Source organism: Gordionus sp. m RMFG-2023, chromosome 1 (assembly GCF_954871325.1).
Source record: "Gordionus sp. m RMFG-2023 chromosome 1, tfGorSpeb1-WG-v2, whole genome shotgun sequence".
Lineage (NCBI taxonomy): Eukaryota > Metazoa > Nematomorpha > Gordioida > Chordodea > Parachordodidae > Gordionus > Gordionus sp. m RMFG-2023.
This window is the reverse complement of record NC_088775.1, coordinates 78,653,295-78,676,108: the sequence shown is the minus strand read 5'-3', so window position 1 is coordinate 78,676,108 and position 22,814 is coordinate 78,653,295. Positions and strand designations below refer to the sequence as shown.

The 22,814-nt window shown below is 26.7% G+C and overlaps 3 protein-coding genes across 3 annotated transcripts; 1 reads left to right on the top strand and 2 right to left on the bottom strand.

Moving 5' to 3' along the window:
- Positions 1 to 381: 381 nt before the first annotated feature.
- Positions 382 to 868, top strand: LOC135930771 (putative ferric-chelate reductase 1). The gene is made up of 2 exons (XM_065467558.1): positions 382 to 553; positions 645 to 868. Exons 1-2 carry the CDS (start codon positions 382 to 384, stop codon positions 866 to 868), a joined length of 396 nt encoding a protein of 131 aa, XP_065323630.1.
- Positions 869 to 3,541: 2,673 nt separating this feature from the next.
- Positions 3,542 to 11,542, bottom strand: LOC135922436 (pyruvate kinase PKM-like). The gene is made up of 12 exons (XM_065456811.1): positions 11,494 to 11,542; positions 11,336 to 11,444; positions 11,151 to 11,242; positions 10,990 to 11,106; positions 10,760 to 10,946; positions 6,734 to 6,876; positions 6,202 to 6,329; positions 5,728 to 5,878; positions 5,209 to 5,361; positions 4,731 to 4,897; positions 4,180 to 4,298; positions 3,542 to 4,082 (listed from the first exon to the last, which is right to left on the bottom strand). Exons 1-12 carry the CDS (start codon positions 11,515 to 11,517, stop codon positions 3,913 to 3,915), a joined length of 1,560 nt encoding a protein of 519 aa, XP_065312883.1. The 5' UTR covers positions 11,518 to 11,542; the 3' UTR covers positions 3,542 to 3,912.
- Positions 11,543 to 20,370: 8,828 nt separating this feature from the next.
- LOC135930770 (uncharacterized) lies at positions 20,371 to 22,549 on the bottom strand. Its single transcript, XM_065467557.1, has 4 exons — positions 22,479 to 22,549; positions 22,101 to 22,279; positions 21,156 to 21,232; positions 20,371 to 21,102 (listed from the first exon to the last, which is right to left on the bottom strand). Exons 1-4 carry the CDS (start codon positions 22,547 to 22,549, stop codon positions 20,371 to 20,373), a joined length of 1,059 nt encoding a protein of 352 aa, XP_065323629.1.
- Positions 22,550 to 22,814: the final 265 nt, after the last annotated feature.

The window sequence follows — 22,814 nt, the reverse complement described above, 5'->3', positions numbered from 1 at the left end:
TTTTAAATTTTTTATAAAATATTTTAATATAAAAAATTTTGCGATATTAAATTTTTTAAATATTATATTGATTATAGCGTTTTGGAAATCGTGTATTAGAGCTTTTAATTTAGACCAATTTATTTTGAGATAATTTAAAATAAGCACTTGTTTTTTAGTGTTCTTGCGATATAATATCTTTTAAATATTTAGTAGTACAAGGCATATTTTTTTTAAAAGAAAATTTACCTTGCAGAACTATTCCATCTTTTTAAAGTGTGACTTTTTATAAAAAAATAGAATAACTAAGCCTATTTTCTTTATCTCTCTCTCGTTTATATGATGATTAAATTCGTGTTCGAATATTGGTATGCGAATTGGGTTATTTATGTATTTCTCGCGATGTTAATTCGAGGTGCACTTAATTATCCCAGAGGAGCCCCCCTTGATGCATGTGATACGTTATCTCCCAGTTTAACTGAACATGGACCTTCAAAAGCTGATCTATCCTCACCTCCTCCTTTTCAGATCATACCTTCAACTGATAGCTATAGCGAAGGAGAACATCTTAAAAGTTTAATCCTTTATAAAAAAATGTCCCTTATTTTGAAATAATAATTCAACTCACGATTTTTAATTCAAAAAATAAATATTTAAAATTACAGTCCAAATAATAGGCGGAAATTACAAAGGATTTTTACTTCAAGCCAGATCTATGTTTACGGATGAAAGAGTAGGGGAGTTTATTGATCCTCCTAGTGGAACAAAACTCTTAAATTGTTCCGGAGGTAATTCCATAACACACGATGGATCAAAAGAATCACTACAAGGTCTTCAGTACACGTGGATTGCGCCGGGCATGAATGCAGGCACCATAAATTTTATGTAAGTAATTGATTAATTTGTATTTAATAAATAAATCAAATAATAAAGTTGCATTGATTTATGTGTAAAATACATGTCATTTAAATATTTAATAATTAATATGATTAGCTATTAAGCCATCTATATTTTTTTTTCTTCTATTGTTCTATCCCCTGAGGGACTATTCTTCAAAACCGACTCTCCAACAAGTTGGGTTAAAAGGCCATAGAGATTTGGGTTAGGTGTAATATATCGTCAGTCGATTATTGGAGTGTTCCACATGTATTTTTGTTTCATACTGAGATAATTGAATTTTGAGCTTCAAATCAATATATTCCTGGCTAAACATGTTCGAATTGACTGAAAATTTTTTACTGTATATAAATTGATTTTTTTAAATTATTATGAATTTTTTGTTTTGAATTTTTAATTGGATCATGTTTTTGGACACTAAAAATTAAAAGCAGGGCAATGATATATAATACGTTACTATAACTATTCATTAAATAAAGGTGTATATTAGTGCTTTTGTTTGAACTTCGACTATCATTTAATCGACGTGCAAACCACTAATGTACAGCTGACCCTATGTATGTACACTTTTTAATGAATTTAATACATAAATCGTCAATCTAATCACATCATTGAATCAATGAATGATGATCAATTAATAATCACTAATTATCATATCTTTTTTTTATCTTAAATTACTAAAAGGATAATATATTTAACATTATAAAAAAATATTATCAAACTTTACCTTTTAATTTAATTAAAAAAATTTAGTAATAAAATATAGAAAAAAGTAAAATTTTGTGCCCAAAAAAATTGATTCTAGCATTTATAATTTGCGTAAAAACTCGATTTATTTCATTAATACTTTTTACAAAATTTTGACTTTGGACTAGTGAAGGTCAACGGTACAGGACGATCTTTTTTGAGGACCACACTCCGAACCGAGTTTGAGCTTTTTATTTCTTATGGTCCGGAACGTGGTCAGAACCGGTCTTTTCCTAATAAGTGCTTTATTATCCAATTAATATAATTTATTTAATGTTAATTTTCTAGAAGAGTTAATTTTTTTATGAATTTTTATGTTGCAATATGAAAACCATAAGTTTGTTAGAGAAGCATTTTATATGTCCCAACAAACAAGAATTTAATTAGATAAGAACAAAAGTATTTTTAAAATATCAAAAAAGACTGGTTTTTTTATTTAGGACCACGATCTGAAACGATCTTTTTAAAGACAGTTTCCTGGTCCGATCCGGACCTTCGCTACTTTGGAATGTCAAAACTTATAATTTTTTTCATCCAAATTGTGGCTTCACATAGATAAAACATCGATTCATTTATAAGTCTAACGCAATTTTTTCCAAAAATGTTGGAAAATTTAAATAATAAAAAATATTGGCTCAATAGCTAAACACTTACAATGATTTTCAATTGGATAATTTTATAACTATTCCTTTATTCAGTAAAATTAATAGACTCAATAATGTTTATTTAATTTTGCCTATGTAATGTATATGTTGTATTGGGATTTGAAAATTTATATGGATTTTCCTATAAATTAGAAAAAATACACATAAAAATTGTCTAAAATTTATAGGGTAGGTATTCTAACCCATACTGGAATGTATTTCAGGTCAAATCATATTTATAAAATCTACCTCAGTAAATAAGAATATAAAATTAAGAGATTTTGAATCCCAAGGATTTCATATCCCAATATGGCATACTTAGTTTGTGACTTATAAATTTATTTTATTTCTATTACAATTTACTTCTGATTCCTGAAAAACGTTAAGCATATTCTTAAAAAAATGTTAATTGAATTTTCAAACAGAGTTTAGGGTTTTTTCCAGGATAGAGTATATTTTTATCATTTGGATTGACTATGACTTGGTACTCTGAAAATTAAATTGAGAGCAATTATTGTAAAATAGAAAAAAATTTGTGGCCTTTATTAAGATCAAAGGCAGCTATTGAAAAAGAAAACTAAAATATTGAAAGACCAGAGATCACCATTGCCAACTATTAAAAAATCTGCTGTTTTTAATTGTCCCATTTCAACTTAAAATTTTTAAATAAAGACCTAGAAGTTGCAATTTTTAAATACATGAATTAAAAAAACTATAACCAAATTTTAAAAAAATTTAAGTCTTCTATTGATATACAATTTTATTTGGGCAACAAAATAGTCAGTTTTTTGAAATATTTTTAATCAAAATATTTTGCTCCTCGCGAACATCCACCCTCCTGTTGATATGAGTCTAGTTGGGCTACTGTATATTATTTATCTAACATACTTACTTATCGAAATTGTTTGAATTCAAGTAGATTTTAAAACAGAATAATATTTAAAAATTGCAAATGTATAAAAATATAGATTTAGAAAGGCTAATCTTATTAATAAGGAACAAATTCTATAAAAATTTATTTTGTTTAAAAAAACTCATTATTTAGTGGTACTGTAGTAAAAGAAACGGCATTATATTGGACTGAAATCAAATCATTTCCTTTGGCTCCTTAGCTACTCTTAATCTGCATATGATTAATGTTATTACACTATTTACATGGGAAGATTTTATTGAAATGTAAAAAAGTAATCATTATAATCGATAAAAATTAGTATCAAATATAGTATAATATATTAGAAAAATTGTATATAAAATTGAGCTAATGTGACGAATAATAAAGTATATGATGGTGTGAAATTCAATAACTATTATGCTTATTTTAAATGTCATTATAAATAAAAAATCATTAAACAATAAATAAATAAAATTTTCTATAAATATCATTCGTAGATAAAAATAAATATATAATTAACCAATTATCATTTCTGTAGATTAATTGTTAAAAAATGTCTCATTTTGAGCAGGCAAATTTTAGTCACCTATTTTCTCTAGTTTGGTTATATGAAAAAAAATGTTTGAAATACTGTATAAAAAAATATTAATACTGAGATGGGGTCATGAATCATAAAAAATATTGATTAGCGATGATTGAACCAAAATGCATATAAAAAATGATGATAAAAGGAGATTCATAGAAAAAACGATTTCAATCCACTGGGACTATGCGCATAGTGTTGGTAAACCCGGAACCCTCTTTCCAACCCGTAACTAAAATCATGGTATCACCGGTTTTTAAGACTTTAGAATCTTTGCAATGATTGACAGCTAATTTAACTCTGTGATCAACGTCGGAACACCAATCTTTTAAGGGGGGATCTATTAAACGATAATTTTAATAAAATAGAACACAAAGATAATTTATTAAACTCATTAAAATATATAATATTACAATGATATTATTGGGTATGCATACCTTGGCAAAATATTGGTATTATTCCTCTATAAAGATGTAATTGAACGCACACCTTCCATGAACGAGTAACAGCGTATATAACGCATTTTGGCCTAAATTTCGATAATGCAGTAGCAGTCCTAATTTATTTTATTTTAAAAAAAGTTACATTTAAGTAATGATTAACTTAAAACATGTATTGTGACCCATGAAGATCGAGTGATCAATTTATCACGCCAAAAGGTATTATTTCATATTTTAAAAAAATATATTATAAAAAAACTTAATTGGTTCTAAATAATTAAATTATCAAAAACGCTAAAAAAAACAAACTATATCGTTGCGTGAGTATTGGAGTGCTCTTTCGACCTTTTCAAAATTTTTACATTAGAAAATGATCATTTTATGTTAAAATTTAAATTATTTGTGATAATACTTTTACATCTATCAATGTAAACAGTCTTGAAGTTCAAACTTTGACTATAGATAATATCTTTAAAAAATGCTTAAATAGAAGAAGAGGCCAATTCTCAAGTGACGGGATGTTATCTATAAACAATAGTTTGGGCAACCTTCCTGTTTGTGTCAGGGTTATAATGCATTTAGCGTTAGATTTGAAGGAAGCCTCTACTGCAGCTATAGAAATACCTTCGACTGTAGCGACAGGTGTCTTAGTTTCTTCCACGATAGACTGGAAAAATTGTTTATGAAATAAGGCAGCTTCGGCTTCAAGGGATATCTTACACATTTATACAGTTTAAAAATTAGAATATAAGAAATAATAATTTAGAGGTAAAAATTTATTTAGTGTTCCATACATATGTTAAAAATATTTATTTTTACAATGTTTCCATAATAAAAACTTTGTCTGCATATAGAATCAAACTACTTATAAATTGATAATTTTTAAAGGGAATAAATTCACAATTTAAAGTTAATTATTCGTCAATTTATATACCATACAGAATATTATAGATTGCATTTATTTTTGATCTATTTAATAAAAATTTGGAAGAAATGATGACGCTAAAATTATGTCAAGTGTGATACCCTGGCCATGATATTGATAGATAAGACGGGATATTTTCCTTTTGCCGTTTCACCACTCAGCATTGTGCAATCGGCTCCATCCAACACAGCGTTAGCTACATCGCTCACTTCTGCGCGGGTGGGTCTGGGGTTTGCTATCATACTCTCTAGCATCTTTAATGAATTAAATGTTATTGGCAATTTTTTAAATAATAATTTGATTATTTACAAAACATTAAATTTTTTTAATGGTTATAATTTAGTCCGGAGGTTAATTGAGAGGTTCCCAGTGGGCATGATCAATACTATCTTCTAATAAAATAAGGAAGGATTTGTGTCATTATGAATCAAAATAGTAAATCCTCAAACTTAAAACATAACCAAGTAAGTGATAATTGATCTTCAATCAATCTATTTTCTAAATGAGGTGAAAAAGGTGATAGAGGATTTGCAAATGATTAATATGAATATATATTAAAAAATTATTATCGATTGATCAAAGCTATAATTTAGAAAAAAAGATCGAAGAATTAAATAAACTTGAGTGGCACAAATGCACGATTTTCCAGCTAAATTACACCGACCGATAATCATTTTCTGGGCCAAAAATACTTTTTCAGGAGGGATCTCGATTCCCATATCCCCCCTAGCCACCATTACTCCGTCCGATTCCTTTATGATCTCATCGATACTTATTAATGGTGTTAGATTAAAAAATTTAAATAAAATTAGATTAAGATTTTCATATGAATTGATAATTAGTTCCTCATGCTTGAATTAAGCGATGCATTCTTGGTCGAAAATTAGTGTAATATTATCCAAAAGAGTCTCATACATGCACATTTCCATTAACCTCTCATCCAACCTCCTTATAAGATAAATTCTAAATTGAAATGTTTATTTATTTACTTTTTTCATTAGAAAATGCATGAAGAACTACCTATCTTTTTAAAATATAACGTTTATTTTGTATGGAATGATTTATAAAGAATAAATATATAATATAATATAAACTGTTTAAGGCCTTGATGAGATTCGACTTTAGATATAACGAGAATCTTTTTACCGGTATCTCCTAATGCTTTACGAACTTCTTTAACGCCGTTGGCGTCCCGCACAAACGAGGCGAATACCATATCCACCTTTGAATTTTGTTAAAATGCAATATAATTTAGAGTTTCTAAATAAATACCAGTTCCCTGTAAAAAAAATTATTTTGGATGAAAGAGTAATAATTTTAGTTCCTTGTAAATCATGTTCGATAAAAGAGTGAAATAAAAGGTTTAGGAGTCTGGCAATGAGGACGTCGGAAAAAAGTAAACAATGTTATTAATTCTAGCTTCAAAATGACTAAAAAGGCGTATAATAGATTTAATTTAAATGCAAACTCTAGTGTATTTCTCTAGGAATACCCTGAGCTAATCTATACAATTTAATAAATTCAAAAGCAAGATCCGCCCTTTTCACGGTAATAATTCTTTCTTTCTTTTTTCCTAAGAAAGAGACATGTATATAAATTATGCCTTATTTATGTTAAATTAATTACGTCATTCTCGATCCCGAAATGAATATCGCTTATATCCTTCTCGGATAAGGGTGGTAAATCGACAGAGACACCGGGCAAGTTAACTCCTTTGAAACTTCCAATTCTACCGCCATTTTCAACAATGCATTGAGCGTAATCCTCGCCTGTAATGAATTAAGATTTTGAAGCATTTTAAAAAAATAAATCTAAATCAATTTACAAATACTGTCACAAGTTTAACCAGTTCTTAATATGAATTCTAAAGAATCACCCTCGCGGAGACAGTTTATATTATCAAAGTAACAAATGCCATAGAATAATATCAAAAAAAAAATTTTTTGCATGGAAAAATAAGCCTATAACAAGCTGGTTAAGCTTGTAAAAACATAAAAACAGATTAATTTGGAACACAACTTAACCCCGTATAAAATATTGGCCAGATTCGGCTCCGTTCGTTAGAGTTCATTAGCGGATTCGAAATGGGTTTAATTCAGGTTAGGAAATTTCAATTAAATATTTCAAAATGAAATTTATTAAATTTTTAAAACCCCAATAAAATATTAGTAATTGGATTCACAGTTTTGGATTTTTCTTGACAAATTTTTTAAAAATTTTCATAAGTGATTAATATACTTTGTGAGAACGCCTAAGTCTATAAAAATTTACTGTTTTTTTTGCATGCCTAAAGTAGCATAGGAACTATCGATGCCACTGTAAAGAAAACCAATAAAAATTATCTATTAATGATAGATATGGCAATCCCTATTGGACAAATCCATTCATTCTGGTCTAGTAGCGCCAATACTATAGCACTAGTAACGCGTCCCCGCTATTTTTCAAAAAGAGATAAGTGCAAAAAGATAATTTTAATAGTGAAATCCGAACGGCAACGAGTATCAGTTCAAAATAACGGGTTATAGTTTAGGTTCGTAAAAAATGATAACATCGGTTAGGTTTTAATTATCAAAAACCTAAACGAACCCGTTCACATAAAAACTTATTAGATTATATAAATATAAAGAAACACATTTTTCTAAATTATATCATTAAAGCTAATATATTTATCCACATAAAAATGTATATAATAAACAGTATTAACTATAATATAAACATTTATTCTAAAAATGGATCTGATATTGGCGAACCAAAATTGATCGATAATAATCTTTAAAACAATTAAGATATTAAAAGGCTCACACTTGGTTTACTGACCTTTTATAAGTTTCGGTTCAGGTTAGAGTGACAATTTAGCGTTTCAAATTCGGTAAATATTAAAGGATAATACAGGTGTAATGGATGGGTTTGGTAGATACCTGCTTTATTTTTACCCCAAATTAGTAAATATTAAAAAATCCTGGAAATTCTGATAAACCGAATATAGAACCAGGGGAGCGTTGCGAAGGTGTCTAGGAATTTTTTTTTATTTTTTTTAGCCACATAGAAAAAATGGAGAAGCAAAAAGTTTTATTTTTCAATATTTTTATTTCCATTATTTTCATATAAATTTTATGAGTTGTCGCCGCCTCTGCCTTATCTAAAGTATAGAATGAGGCTCACCAACAAGTAGTGAATAATTATCTCCACAGATTTTGAGCCAACTCTAAAAATACTAAACCGAAATTTTTAAGCGAATACTATCATCTTAGCCTCGATCAAGTTCTAAACATAAAGGAAATCTCAAAAATACTCTAGCCTATAGGTAATTTTTTCGACGGTTAGGAATTAGCCGATTTAACAACACTACAGGAACGAAATATTCTTTTTTTTTTAAAAATAAATGATTTTCGCTAGAAGTTGTTATATAATTTATTAGTATTAAATATAAGATAAATAAAAGATATTACAGTCACATGATCCAAATACTATTATGATGATAAGATCAAGAGGAATCACCAGAGACAACAAAATTCTTATCAAATTGAAAAACTTTTCATTCTGTTATTGATCAAATCGTACTAAATATAATAATCTCTCTTTAAAACGTGATCTCAGTTGTAATGTGCACATTGAATTTTAAAGATCAAAATTTATATAATAATAACTCCTATTTACAATGATATTCTTTTTACAACGAGACCCTTATCAAATGGAAAACTGTTTATACTGTTATAGGTCAATACATGCTAAAAATAAAAATAATAATCTCATTTAACTAGATGCTATGTGCCCAGGTATCAATAAACCTCCAGCTACCTTATTGGAACAAATAAATCTCAACATTATACCAAGCACCTTTTTACCACCTTTGATTTCAATTCCAAATGATTCCATTTCATGCACTAATACCTCAACCAGGGAATTAATCCACATTAAAAATTTAATTCCAGATTTAAATTATCCCAAATAACATTCAACATTGGATCTACTATTCCACAGATTCCTAAACAGTTTTTTTAAATGATTATCCTTGCCTACATCATACCTAATTTGTATATTTGTCTACCTTTGATACCTCTCCTTATACAATATATATCCTGCATAAGTTATCATTCCAAATTTTAAATATATATCAAATTTTATTTCCCATTTTAATGACCCAAAATTCTTACTATTTTTTGATAAGAGGATTGGCAAATAAAAATTCAAATACATGATATATGTCCCTTATGCAATAAATCTATAAACAAAACCAAAGCTAGGAAGTTTCAAATTCACAATCCCCCCATCCTCTAGATGCCGAGGTTCATACCATGTATAACGCCTATAGATCCTCCTCCATTCAGTCTATTATATTTAGCAAGTTCTCCCTATCCTATTGTTGCTACCCACTAGCCTCCCAGCCAACAAACTCTCAACAATACAATCATGGGCTAATGATTTTTTATCCCTACCCAACTTTCCCACCATATCCCGTATACCACAGGGTGCTCGCAATTCCTTCAACAAGTTAATCCTAATAACAGTAAACAATCTTGGAAACCTATCAAATTGGAAAAACTTACTAAGTTTCACCAATTTACATTTAAAATTCATGATAATAAAAATGTATTATTATCCAAACATATTAAAACATCAATCTCCCTCTTCAATCAGCTAATCGTAGCTAGGCCCCTCCCACCAAGTTTTTAAGTAATACACCATTGTATAGAACATAATATTCTTGATATTACTAATGGTATATTGGAGCATAACAACATTTGATAGCTTTATAAATTATTACTACAAAAAAACCATAGAATGATTTAGTTTTCTTGTTAGTATCCTATTATATATTGAACTTGTTTTTTTGCATTTATATCAAATAATTTTTAAAATACGAGCTTTTTAAAGCAAAAACGGTGCAAATTTTAACTAATTTTTTTTAAAAAAATATTAAATAAATATAATTTTTGATACACATTTAAAATCAATGCTTGTTGTAAATGCAATAGTCTTTAAGGAAATTTTGCTTTATTTTAGACACTCTTTACAAAAATTATTACAATTTTTTTATATTAAAAATTTAATGATAGATTCGTAAAACTCTCACTGGCCTTCGGTAGTTTTGTTAGCACATATCTATTTATACAGAAAAATGTGGCGTCAATTTAATAAAATTTTAAAGAAAATTATTATTACCATTATGTATGAATTTTTTAGAGATAAGCTTATATATCATAGGTAAAATAGATTTTAAAAAAACTAGCTTAAATAAAGTGCAATATTTTTTCACTATTTAAGGCATATTCCCCCACTCCCTTATTAATAATGTTTTTATAACTAATAAACAATTTTAAAGATTATTACATCATTTTCAAAGCCTATGATAGTCAGTTTTGGGATATGCTTTCAGCTGAACTACACAAATCTCTAATACAAAAATCTGGCAAAGACTCTTTTTAATGATAGATCTCTTTCTGTTGATCAATAAAGGTATTTATACAATAATTTAGACAATAGTGATCTATATAGATCAGTCTGCAAGCAGGGCCAGGTGAAAAATTTCATAGGCCAGGCAACTCATTAAAAATATTTTTAAGAATATTGGATATAATAAACTTAGAGATTTAATAAATGATATTTTCTTAAAAAATGTTATACCAAAATATGATCATATATTTGTAATACCTATGTCTTGAACTGATAGTGATATTAAACCATCATCGATAAATATTTTATTTCCCTTATAGACAGAAGTTATTAACTTTGGATAATCAATATACAGTAAATCCGAGTTACATTTTTTGGAATAGGTTTTATCAACTGTCAATCTTAATTGTTTTCCTTCTTTTAATTCAATTTCTTCTATATTAGGCTATTTATAATATGTAGGAAATTAATAAAAACTTTGAATAAACTTCTAAGATTCCTGTCCTAATTTTAGGGCCCTTTATATCTAATGCAATTGCTACTGGAACTTTAGGTTTAAAAGTATTTATAGCTTCTCTTATATTTTTAATTGTTTCTGCATGATACTACAAATTAACTAACTATATATTATTTATTATAAATATATAACATCATGATTTCCATGGGAAAAATTAAGCCTTGCAATATTCATTCCAGCTTTAATCATTTCTATAAGAACTTGAACTGATCTAGATGATGGGCCTTTATTCAAAATAATGTTACAATTAAAATGGGATTTATAGAATAGCAATATAATTACAAAGGGATTCGTAAAGTAATATATTATATATTAACCTATCGTGCATATGATGCCAGTTTTTCTAATAATATTAGGTGTAGAGTCAACATCAAGTTGACATATATGTTGTAAACTTGTATATGCTAAGTCAGCTTTCTCTTTATTCTATTTATTAAAAAAAAAAATTATAAACGAATAAAAAGAAAAATTTTACTACAACACTTTGAATATCAGTCATTCTGTGAAAAATCTTGTTTCTAATTGGATAGATGTCTATTAAAATTATAATATATTTTTTATATATAAAACGATATAATTCTTAGATAAAATTAATGAAGTCTAGAAATCACGATATAAGTTCCGAAACTCTATGCAAAAATTTATTGAATTATAACATATATTAAATTTATAATAATTTATTATGCGGTTATAATTTAAATTGTAAACCATTTTAAGTCAAAAATATTCAATGAAAATTATAAAATTTTGATTAAAACACACTTTAATTTATTAAGCCTAATCATTTTAATTCAATTTTTTGTACATTGTTATTATTCGTTACCTTTTCCTTTAGTGATTTATAAAATGAGGTTTTTGAGGTAAGGTTTTACAAATATTTCAAAATATGTCATCAACTTCTAAAAAACATTCAGAATTTATATCTGAACCTATGAATGAGAAAGAAGTGACCGAAATTGCTGGTATAGGGGACGTTTTAGGAAAAAGGCTTCGCGATAAAGGATTTGATAAGGTTTAATCATCTTTAATATGTATTTTTGTATATTAAATTAAATTTATATATTATTTATAGAGCTTTTGCTAATATAATAATTCAGGAATTTTTAATTAAATTAGGCATGGGTACTATTGGGACAATTTTTAGTTTTAAAAAAGGACAAAGAATTATTTACTGACTGGCTAAAAGATACTTGTGGTGCTAATATAAAACATGCAACAGATTGTTATACATGCTTATATTCTTGGTGTGGAAATTTTATATAGAAAAATATATATTAAAAATACAAATAAGGCTCTTAAAAAATGTAAATATATTTATTTTTTATTTCTTCCAAATGAATAAAATCTCAAGAACTTTTAAGCTTAATGAAATAATATATTTATTCATTGCTCTATTTTTAGCTATCCTTATAGGGCATAAATTTATATATAAATTGCATCTAAAATATTCTATTTTAAAATATGTGCAGATGATATACCCTTTGAAATAATATTATAACCTACAACCTAGAGCTTTATTTTATAGCTCTGACTTTTTATTATTTTAATAAATTTATTATTTAGATAAAAAAATAATTGTTACTCTTATTATTATATAAATTGTTTTGCAAGGCCCTGTATGATTTTCTATGTATTAATTGTTTGGCCCAAAAATTTTCTAAATGCAAATTTCCCCATATTGGCTTGTTAAATTTTTGCTCAGCCTGACCCAATATAAATTTTTATTAAATGTGCCCTGCTGGCAAGACTTTTGGATAAGCCTAAATTTGCAGATCTCTAATCAATATCAAATATTTAAGGATGATATTTTTAAAATTTTATAGGTTTTAATTAGGGGTGTACCGATACCACTTTTTGGAGGCCGGTCCTATATTCCCCATATTAAATTGATATCAGTCAATTACTGATCCGATATCATATCAAATTTTATATTCTGTAAAGATGCCAATGGTTTTAATTTTTAATATACTTTTTATTAGTATAAAACATTTAAATATATTATAATGATCAGTTATAGTTTATATTCAATTCAATTGCTATTTTAAAAGTATATAAAATATTTTTATTGATAAATCATTTTATTAATAATAAATAATAACATTAATCTATATACATAATAAGTAATAAACAAATATATTATGAAATTTAAAATAATATTTAACATAAATATATCTAAGATTTCTTTTTAGATATACCAAATTTCCAATTTAATAGAGGTTGTGCCAATGGTAACTCAATATCACGAGCTTCACTAAAAACATATTCTGAAAAGATTATTGCACACTTTTATAAACAGAATGAGCAAAAAAATAACAGTATGGCAGAATGTTTATTAAATCATTAATATTATTTAAAAAAATATACATAAAAATGGATTTTGATTGATTTTAGATATAACTTTTTTTTTAATTTTAGAAAATTTTATTTTTGTTAAACACGCCATCGGATCGGAAAATTTTATAATATTGACTGATAACCTATATTTTAATATAATATTGGCCGTTAACCGATATTTTAAAATGGGCGAAATATCTGCCCGATCCGATTCGATAAAAAAATATCGGTACATCCCTAGTTTTAATACATTTTAGAAAGTATTATTTTGGAATCTGCAGATTTATATTAGAGAAATGATACATTTTTATGATCTTGGCATTTATAAGATCTAGTTAGTGGTGTATTGTAGTGTTGTTAATTGGTTGGTTGTGTAAAACCCAGATCCGGGGTTTGGGTCTAAAAAATCGACCAAACCAGCTCTGAGCACAAACCCCGAGCACACACCCAGCGTCCAGATGAATAATGTTATTCCAAATAGTTCAAATAAAAAATAAAAACATAGCATTTTATATGGTTAGATAGTAAAATCCTGCAAGCAACTCAGCTTAGGATTAAAAAATTTTAATCGGGACCACTTAGGGTTTAGAAATACCAAAAAAATAGGATTAAAATGAATTATTTTGTTGGTAGGCCGAGCGATTAATTCTAGCTATCTGTATTGTTTAAAACTAGTGTTGTTAAACGGCTCGTTTTGAGCCGATTTTTAAAAACGGCTAACTCAATATTTTAGGCAGAAAAATATTGCCTAATAGAGATTTCGCTAATAGATGTCCAAACCTTTGTTCCTTCTACAAACAAAATCTTCAAGCTTGCGTAATATTATTTAGATGAACTATTGAGTTAGCCGTTTTTAAAAATCGGCTCAAAACGAGCCGTTTAACAACACTATTTAAAACCTTGGAAATTATACAATTTTTTACTTATCAAAAAAATGATATTATATAAAATATATTTATTTATTATGAATATATTATTTAGTACATTATATTTTAAAAATAATGTCACAAATTTAATACCACCAATATCTATACAAATTAAAATATATATAATATAATAATATAAAAAAATTTCATAAATATTTCATTTACTTTGGGCTGTATATTTTTAAAAAGGTTTTTTTTGCCCTGCAATGATTCCTTTTCCATTCATATGGTTCTGGAATACACTAAAAATTTGAAAGTTAGCTAATATTTATGAGTTAAATTTGACAAATTATTTGTTCTTAAACTCACCCAAGTGAAAGCCCTCTTCACACTCGGCGTACTTCAGGATAAAATATACATGTAATTAAAGAATTTTCTTGGGAATATCTTCATCGATATATTATCAAAACCCTGCAAGTTTTGTATTTATTTAATTTGAATATTGTCAGATTCTTTTTATTTGTTTCTCGCCAAAATGTGCATCTGTTCTTAGGAAAATTCTATTTTTAAATAATGATAGAATTTCTAAAATAAAAAAAATTTTTTATTAAAATTTATTCCAATAATTTTACTTCCGTTTTCAAAGCCACCAGATGGAACTGTGTGATGCTTTTTAGAGAAAATATAGATTGGTCTATTTAATCTTATAGTTTAGGATTTTTTGTGGTATATTTTTAAAAAATATAATTCCTGAATCTAACGAAATCTGTAAATATTTAAATATCATTGGCAACATGTTCCTAGATAATTTTTTAAAATATCAGTCAATCATTAAAAAATGGTTCATTGGAAAAGGACATCAAATAACAAAAAAATATACTATTTCTATTAATTTAGAATGTATAATCTTAACACCTAACATACCTATTTTAAATTTTTAAACAAATTTTTTGTTAAAAATGGACTATTTCTTGTCTGTAGTATTATTAAATTGGCTCAATCCTAGCAATCAAAAATTCACTAAACCTTGAATAGTATCTTTTTTTAAAAAAATTAATTTACTGTTAAAACCTTGATATTAAATAGTTGGGTAATGTTGAATTTGGCTCAATCTACAGTCACATGCGGAGAAAATTCCTTAACATTAAGGCGTTTTAAAATTTGAGCTGCCATATTTTTTAAAAACCCCTGAAACAAAAATGATAGATTTTGGCTAAAAACTCGGTTTAGCCATTGGCTAAAAATATAGTAATTACTTAACTATAATTCTAAGATGATAGTTTTTGCTTAATAAATCGGTTTAGCCTTTTTAGAGTAGGTTAAAAACTATTAACACTACTTGTTATCAAACATCAAGCTCTTTAAATAAAGAGGAAGCAGAGGCAATATAGTTTCTATGGGGGTTATGAATTTTTTCAAAAAAAATTGTTGATGTTTAGGATATTAATGGGTCAATAATATTTAGTTTATGGTATATTTTCATGGGTCTACTTCTGCTGTCCACTCAAGCCTGTGTCATTGAAATAAGATGAAAATTAAAAAATAAATGTGAAAATTTTTCATTAAATCTGCCCCATCCCTTTCGATTTTCTTCTCCAGCCAGTACTTTTTTTAGCTTTTAACTTGAAATTGTTTTATAATATCCTTAAAAATTGTTTAAATGAGAGAAATCAAAATTGTTTAATTTAGTTGATAATAAAATATAAAAATAATGAAAATAAAAATGTTGAAATAAATTTTTTTTTGACTATAAAAATTATAATTTTTATAAAAATAAAGGAGAAAATGGATTCATATTTAACACTTATAAAAACTCAAAAAAAAATTCATCGAATGGAAATAAGGCTATAAATTAAAAAAAAAATTGGGGGGTTTAGTTTCCCATAGTACCCTTCACAATAAACCCCTGATTATTTTGTTATTCCTAGCCTAAATAAGCATGAGGCCTGAAAGAGTTCAATTAGAATTGTTTGATGTTATAAATGGTGGCGCATAAAAATTTTATAATGGGGTTCTAAGCAAATAATGGGTGGGTTAATACTGAAGTACACAAATTTTTTTAGGTGGGTAAGGGTAAATTTTGGAAAGGAGTTTCCTCTTATGTATTCTCCCTCATATATTTTATTGTCAGCAAGCTTAATGATTTTTTTTAAATATCAGTAGTTATCAATAAAAAATTAGTTGGTAAAGGACACTTAAAGAACTAAATACAAGTACCCTATATATTATTTGTTTCAAAGTAAATTACCTATTATCAATTTAAAACAATAGTGGCATTAGTAGAGGGGCACAGGTACTTGAGCCCCCTATTTTTTTAATACCTATAAAAAGTCATTTTGAAAAAACTAGCCTACCAGCTGGGATTGTAAAAGCTAGCAATGTCATTGCTATCTAAACATTAAAATATTTTGTTAAAATTGGACTATTTCCTGACTGTAGTTTTGTTAAATTGGCTAAATCTTAACAGTCTAAAAAATTCAGTAAGCCTTAAGCAAGAGTACATTTTTTTCAAGATTGAGCTATTCTTTACGTTTAAGCCATGATCGACTGTAAATTATAGTTTAGCTTAAAAATTTGGTGTAACCTTTTTTGGCACAAAACCTGTTAAAAATTTAATTATTTATCACCACTACTTGGTGGAAACCTTGTTCTATACTTTAAATAAAGCAGTTGTATCATAAAAATATGGAAAAACTTCAAAAAGTAAGATTTGGGGGGGGGAAGGGACCAAAAATAAAAAAAACTACCAGGGGTTGGGCTAGCCTGGCTTGTTGCAACCCATAGTCTGAATTCAAAAAAAGTTTATATGGAAAAATTCCTAAACTAAAATTTTAATTTATATATCTTATTGTTATATATTCAATTTAAGCAATTTTATATTATAAAATATGATTATAAAGCCTTTCTTATCCATTTTATAATTGTAATGGTCAATCAAAAAATGGATGAAAATGTAACACATGAGCTAGGTCTATATTTTCTTGATGTTACAACTGGTCCATGGGCTACACTGATTGGCCAACCTTCAGGACACTAATTTATATCATAAAACTATTATTTGAAGTGAGTCATTTTAAATGTTCAACTCATAGCATGAGTTCCTTTGAATGTTAAAAATATAAGGCTAATGGGGTGGATGGAAGCATGTTTTAATGAATCAAATTAAGATCCACCAGATCAAAAATTTCATCAGCCTAAATTTTCCAGGTTCAGGATTATGGAATTTAATGCTCAGATTTAATTTTGCATGCATTGATAATAGTTTAAACAAAAAATTTCAAGATAAATTCAATTATATCTCTTAAATTTTAATTATGTTCATTTTTGCACAATTATATTTTGTACTTTTCATATAAATAATATCTTAAAATACAAATTTAATCTATAATTTTTATAAAATTGAAAATTAGTGATATATTTCAAAATAAGGATTAATTCAAAAAGTAATATAATACATATTGTGAACAAATGATTTTTCTATGTAAAAGTAGCTAATTTTAATAAATAATAGATATTAAATAAAACACTTAACATATTAAAAATTCAGTTTTCCTATAAAAGATTTTGAGCCATGATTTCTCTTATGATTTTTGGAAATGCATTTTATATGCGTTTTCTATAAAGGAAGCTAATGTGACATCCTTATCTGAAAGTCCTGCCACAGAATGTGTGTTTAATCTTATATTTACAGTATTATAAATATTTGTCCAATCTGGATGATGATCCATTTTTTCAGCCTTCAAAGCTACCATGGTCATAAAACTGAAAGCTTGATTAAAATTTTTGAATTTATATTCTTTAAATATTGAATCTTTCTTTTCATTAATATGCCATCCTTCATGTGCAATCAAATTATTTAAATCCTCTGGAAATTTGTCTTTATCTATTAATATTGCGTGACAATTTGCCATAATCTATAACATTAACAATTATTACAAGTGTAACAGGAAAATTTTACCTTGAAAAGGTTTAACGAAATTTTTTGTACACCTAATAAAATTGATTGTTGTAATATCATAGGGATTTTAATTTAAAAAATAATGCCTTAAGAATTTAGAATAAATTTGTTTTATTTAATATTATTTTTAATGATTAACACCAGTTTCAGTACCATAGTTAAATGAACGGTATGGTTATAAAGACAAAGAAGTAAAAATTGTGTTCAATAATACAACTAATAATAATTCTATGTTAAAAAACTAAATGATCGCTGTCTCCTCCCCTACTTTAGTTATAGAAATCATTAAACTTTCTCGTGAATCACTTATTGTCTGTAATTAAATTTATAACCAAAACTAGGATTCTATCTTGTTGTAAGTAAGCTATGTCCGAGTTATGGGGCTCGCAGGAGGTTGCAAAAAGAACTTACAACTATCTTGAAAAAAATTTACAATAAATATATTTATATTATAAGCTGATTAAATTGAATTCAGCGAATTAATATTTTCAATATAAGTATAAAGCTATATGTTGACTGTCGTAAATGATACATTTTGTAGTGTAATGTCAATCATTATATATATATATATATTTGTTTGTTTATCTATTTATTTTTGTATATAGTTAAAAAAATGTCAGTCATTTTTATATTAGAGATCGATATATATTGTAGATTTTTTTGATATGAATGACTTTTTTAATTTTTATAAAACTTGATCAATTATTTGACTTATGATGATTAATATTTTTATTAAAAAAGATATATGACTAAAGTCCTTTAGAACGTTTCCTAGAATTCCTAATTTAGCTTTCTAATTTGGTAGTTTCCTTTCCGTGTTTCTTTTATTTTATAATTCTTAATTTAGCTCTCCAATTCGATAGTTTTCTTTCTGTGTTTATTCTTATTTTAGAATTTCGTCTTATTTTTTCATATAGTTAACATTACATTTTTAGTTATATGTTATATATAGACCTGTGCGCCGATGTCTCAATTGACGGCAACGGTTTTTTTAAATTTTTTATCGGCGTTCGGCGGCGCGCCGATTTCGCCGCCGCCTACTAAATTGTCGGCAATTTAATTTATAAATCAATGTATTACATTTTTTTATAATTTGGCGCTCTTTTCTAACATTGTTAAAATAGTTTATTTCTTAAATTATTTCCTGTCTCACTTCAATTTAAATTCATGTATTTTCTCATTCTCAGAAATAGACTAAGGAATTGCATTTTCACTCAGATCAGAGTCACATAAACAACACATATTAGTAATATTCTATTGATTTTTATTATAACAAATATATATTTGGAATGCAAACAAAATATTAAGTAAGAAATATAATAAATCAGAATTCAGATTTAGCTAAATTATAATTATCATTAATAAATAGATTTTTATCAAGATTGGTGGGACATAAAGAAGTCCTTTTTGCATTGAGTATTAATCCAGCAATGGAAAAAATTATTTAGCTGGGTGTACTGGTTGGAGGTATACAAAGAACCTTCCTAGCAAAATTAGCAAGCTTAGGAAGTTCCAGTTGCTTTTTCTTCCAAAAGGTTAATGCATCCTCTTCTGGGATATTATTTTGGCTTAGCAAAATATGGCATTCTTGTTCTAAATTACTTATATTGTTATAATCACTGCCTGGAATGGAATGTTTACGAGCTATTTTGGCGATATAAGAACTGGAAGTCTCCCCATTATTTTCAACTTGGATTTCATTTTGTGCATTTTTATCATTTTCTAAAAGTTTTAAATGTCTTGTTAAAAATTGCAATGATGTAGTAGAATTTGAATTTAAATATTCTGACACAATTTTCAGATTTTGAAATCTGGGATCAATGAGAATCGCTAATATCTAATGTTCAAAATATAATTTTATTAATAAAAATATAAAATAACTAAGTTCAGTAATGGGAAACCTATGGTCAAGCTTTTTTTGCATATTTTCTTTTAAACAAATAATATCTGAGGAATCAGATATATTGATCTGTATGTGGGTTTCTATTTCACTGCGAATTAATAACCCTAGATTTATAGTCGATCCCTTTTGGGAGGAAAGAAACTCCACCGACTCGGAATGGAATTAATACGGCATAAAGCTCGTCAATCATATCCCATTCATTATTAAAAAGTTTTAAACATTGTTTTCCTATTTTATTCAAAACATTATTAATAGGATTTTTGTTCACGCTACGAACACTTTCTAGCATAATTAATATGCTGTGCCAGCGGGTATGGGGCAATTTAATTTTAACGTTTTTGTATTAAATAGATTGGTTGGTGTAATGACATTTCTATTATCCGCTTCATTATCAAAATGGTCATCAAGGTATGGATCAGAATCATCAATATCCAAGATATGACCTGTCTCATAAATTGACTGACATTTACGATGCTCATCTTCAATTTCACATTCCAAATCAGCTACTCGATATCTGAGGGCTGAAATAATTTCTCTAATTTTTTTAAAGAGATTATCAATTCTGGCAACTTTTTTTATGCCATCAACTGTAACCAAATTATGTAGTCCATGGCCTAAGCATAAATGATGCTCATAATCCCCCAATCTGACGCTTCTTTTGACATTTGCCCCTGCATCAGTTACCATTTGTATTATTTTGGCTTTTAAATGAAACTCCTCTTCGATACCATCAATCTCCGATAATATGGTTTCCCCAGTATGCTTTTGAGTCACATTTCGGGTTGTCAGGGTAAAATATTTTAAATCAAAATTTTCATCTAAATGATGAAGACTAAATGTAATATAATTTCGCCGCTTGAAATGATCGGTCCATAAATCAAAAGTAATGGAACAGAATTTTGGACCAGCATAAATCAGGTTTAAAACATGAGCCTTTATAGAACAATAAACATCATCAAGTGCTCCCCGACTAATAGTTGTCCTATTAGGCAATTCTGATGAGGAATCAATTATCTTATATTTCTATTTTTTTAGGCAATTTATTTTCTAATAATCATTTTATTTAAATTTTAAACCTTAAGAAAATCTGTCATCCCATTATTGCTTTCGAATGGCAATAAATCTAAGCAGCACATCAAAACATAATTTCGCCCTATTAAAAAAAAAGATATTTAAAAAAGAGAAACAAATAAAAAATTTGATTTAGTTTTGAACTTTCAAAATAAAGTTTTACATAATTATATAAAATATATTTTTAGTTTATTCATTAAAAAGATCTCAAAATAGAGCTGACAATAAACAAACTAAAAATTTAGTTTTTTTAAAGTTTTACATAATTATTTTAATAAATTTAAATTATACATTAAGTTTATGCATTAAAAGGATCTCAAAATAGAGCTGACAATTAACAAACTAAAAAATTAGTTGTTTTAAAGTTTTACATAATTGTTTTAATAAATTATATATTAAGTTTGTACATTAAAAAGTTCTCAAAATAGAGCTGACAATAAACAAACTAAAAATTTAGTTGTTTTAAAGTTTTACATAATTATTTTAATAAATTTAAATTATATATTAAGTTTATACATTAAAAGGATCTCAAAGTAGAGCTGACAATAAACAAACTAAAAATTTAGTTGAAGTTTTACATAATTATTTTAATAAATTTAAATTATGCATTAAAAGGATCTCAAAATAGAGCTGACAATAAACAAACTAAAAATTTAGTTGTTTTAAAGTTTTACATAATTATTTTATTAATTTAAATTATACATAAGTTTATGCATTGGATCTCAAAATAGAGCTGACAATAAACAAACTAAAAATTTAGTTGTTTTAAAGTTTTACATAATTATTTTAATAAATTATATATTAAGTTTGTACATTAAAAAGTTCTCAAAATAAGAGCTGACAAAACAAACTAAAAAATTTAGTTGTTTTGAACAAATAAAGCCTTATAAAATTAATTTAACAAACCAGTTAAAAATTTAAAATGAATATTAATAAACATTAATACTAACCTAAGAGCAATTTTTTATCTTTAATATTCTTGCTACATGTTGGCGTTGGCTTTAGAAACATTTTTAGAGTTTGAATGGATTTATTATTATTAGTTTTTTCTGATATTTTATGCACATTAATTAAGTGACGAGAAAGGTTACTCGTACTTATATTTTTGCTATAACATTTGATATCATAACTAAAATATAAATTATATATAAATATAAGTCTAAAATTAAAATAAATTACTGTGAAAATGGATTATTTTTATCCGAATCTTCCTCATCTTTTTTCCCCAATTTTAAACAAGGTTCACCAGTAAATATAATCAGGCATTATCGTGCTTTTCTTATTCTCATTCTTCAAAATAAGATTTCCAAAGTACTTCCACACATAACTTGATTTTTGTAGTAGAGAGAGTTGTTATTTCATAATTGTATATAGGGTGGTTTATAACGCGCAAATCCATAAAAATAATTAATATAGCCGAAATGAATATGGTGTATGAATGAATGTAAATGATATACTCTATTCTATTATATAAAGCAATAGAATACAATTCATGTTTTATTATATTAATGTTAATATTCAAATTTAAAAAATAATAATTTAATATATAAATATAATTTAACAACATTATACACGCCGCACCGCTGCCATAAGAAAAATTGGCGGCTAGCCGGCTCACGCCGCCGATCTGTTCAGCGTGAATAAAATTGCCGGCGGCGCACAGG

Bases quoted from the DNA above. Each gene is read 5' to 3' on its own strand.
- LOC135922436 (XM_065456811.1), bottom strand. From the start codon at position 11,517: ATGACTGATATTCAAAGTGTTGTA. The intron at 11,243-11,335 runs GTTAATATATAA...TTTTGAATAAAG, and splicing joins TGGCATCATATGCACGATAG to GCCCATCATCTAGATCAGTT. The intron at 4,898-5,208 runs GTATCACACTTG...TAAATGTGTAAG, and splicing joins CTATCAATATCATGGCCAGG to ATATCCCTTGAAGCCGAAGC.
- LOC135930770 (XM_065467557.1), bottom strand. From the start codon at position 22,549: ATGGATTTGCGCGTTATAAACCACCCTATATACAATTATGAAATAACA. The intron at 21,233-22,100 runs GTTAGTATTAAT...TTTTTTTAATAG, and splicing joins AGATAAAAAATTGCTCTTAG to GGCGAAATTATGTTTTGATG. The intron at 21,103-21,155 runs GTTTAAAATTTA...CTAAAAAAATAG, and splicing joins GGATGACAGATTTTCTTAAG to AAATATAAGATAATTGATTC.
- LOC135930771 (XM_065467558.1), top strand. From the start codon at position 382: ATGTTAATTCGAGGTGCACTTAATTATCCCAGAGGAGCCCCCCTTGAT. The intron at 554-644 runs GTTTAATCCTTT...TTAAAATTACAG, and splicing joins CGAAGGAGAACATCTTAAAA to TCCAAATAATAGGCGGAAAT.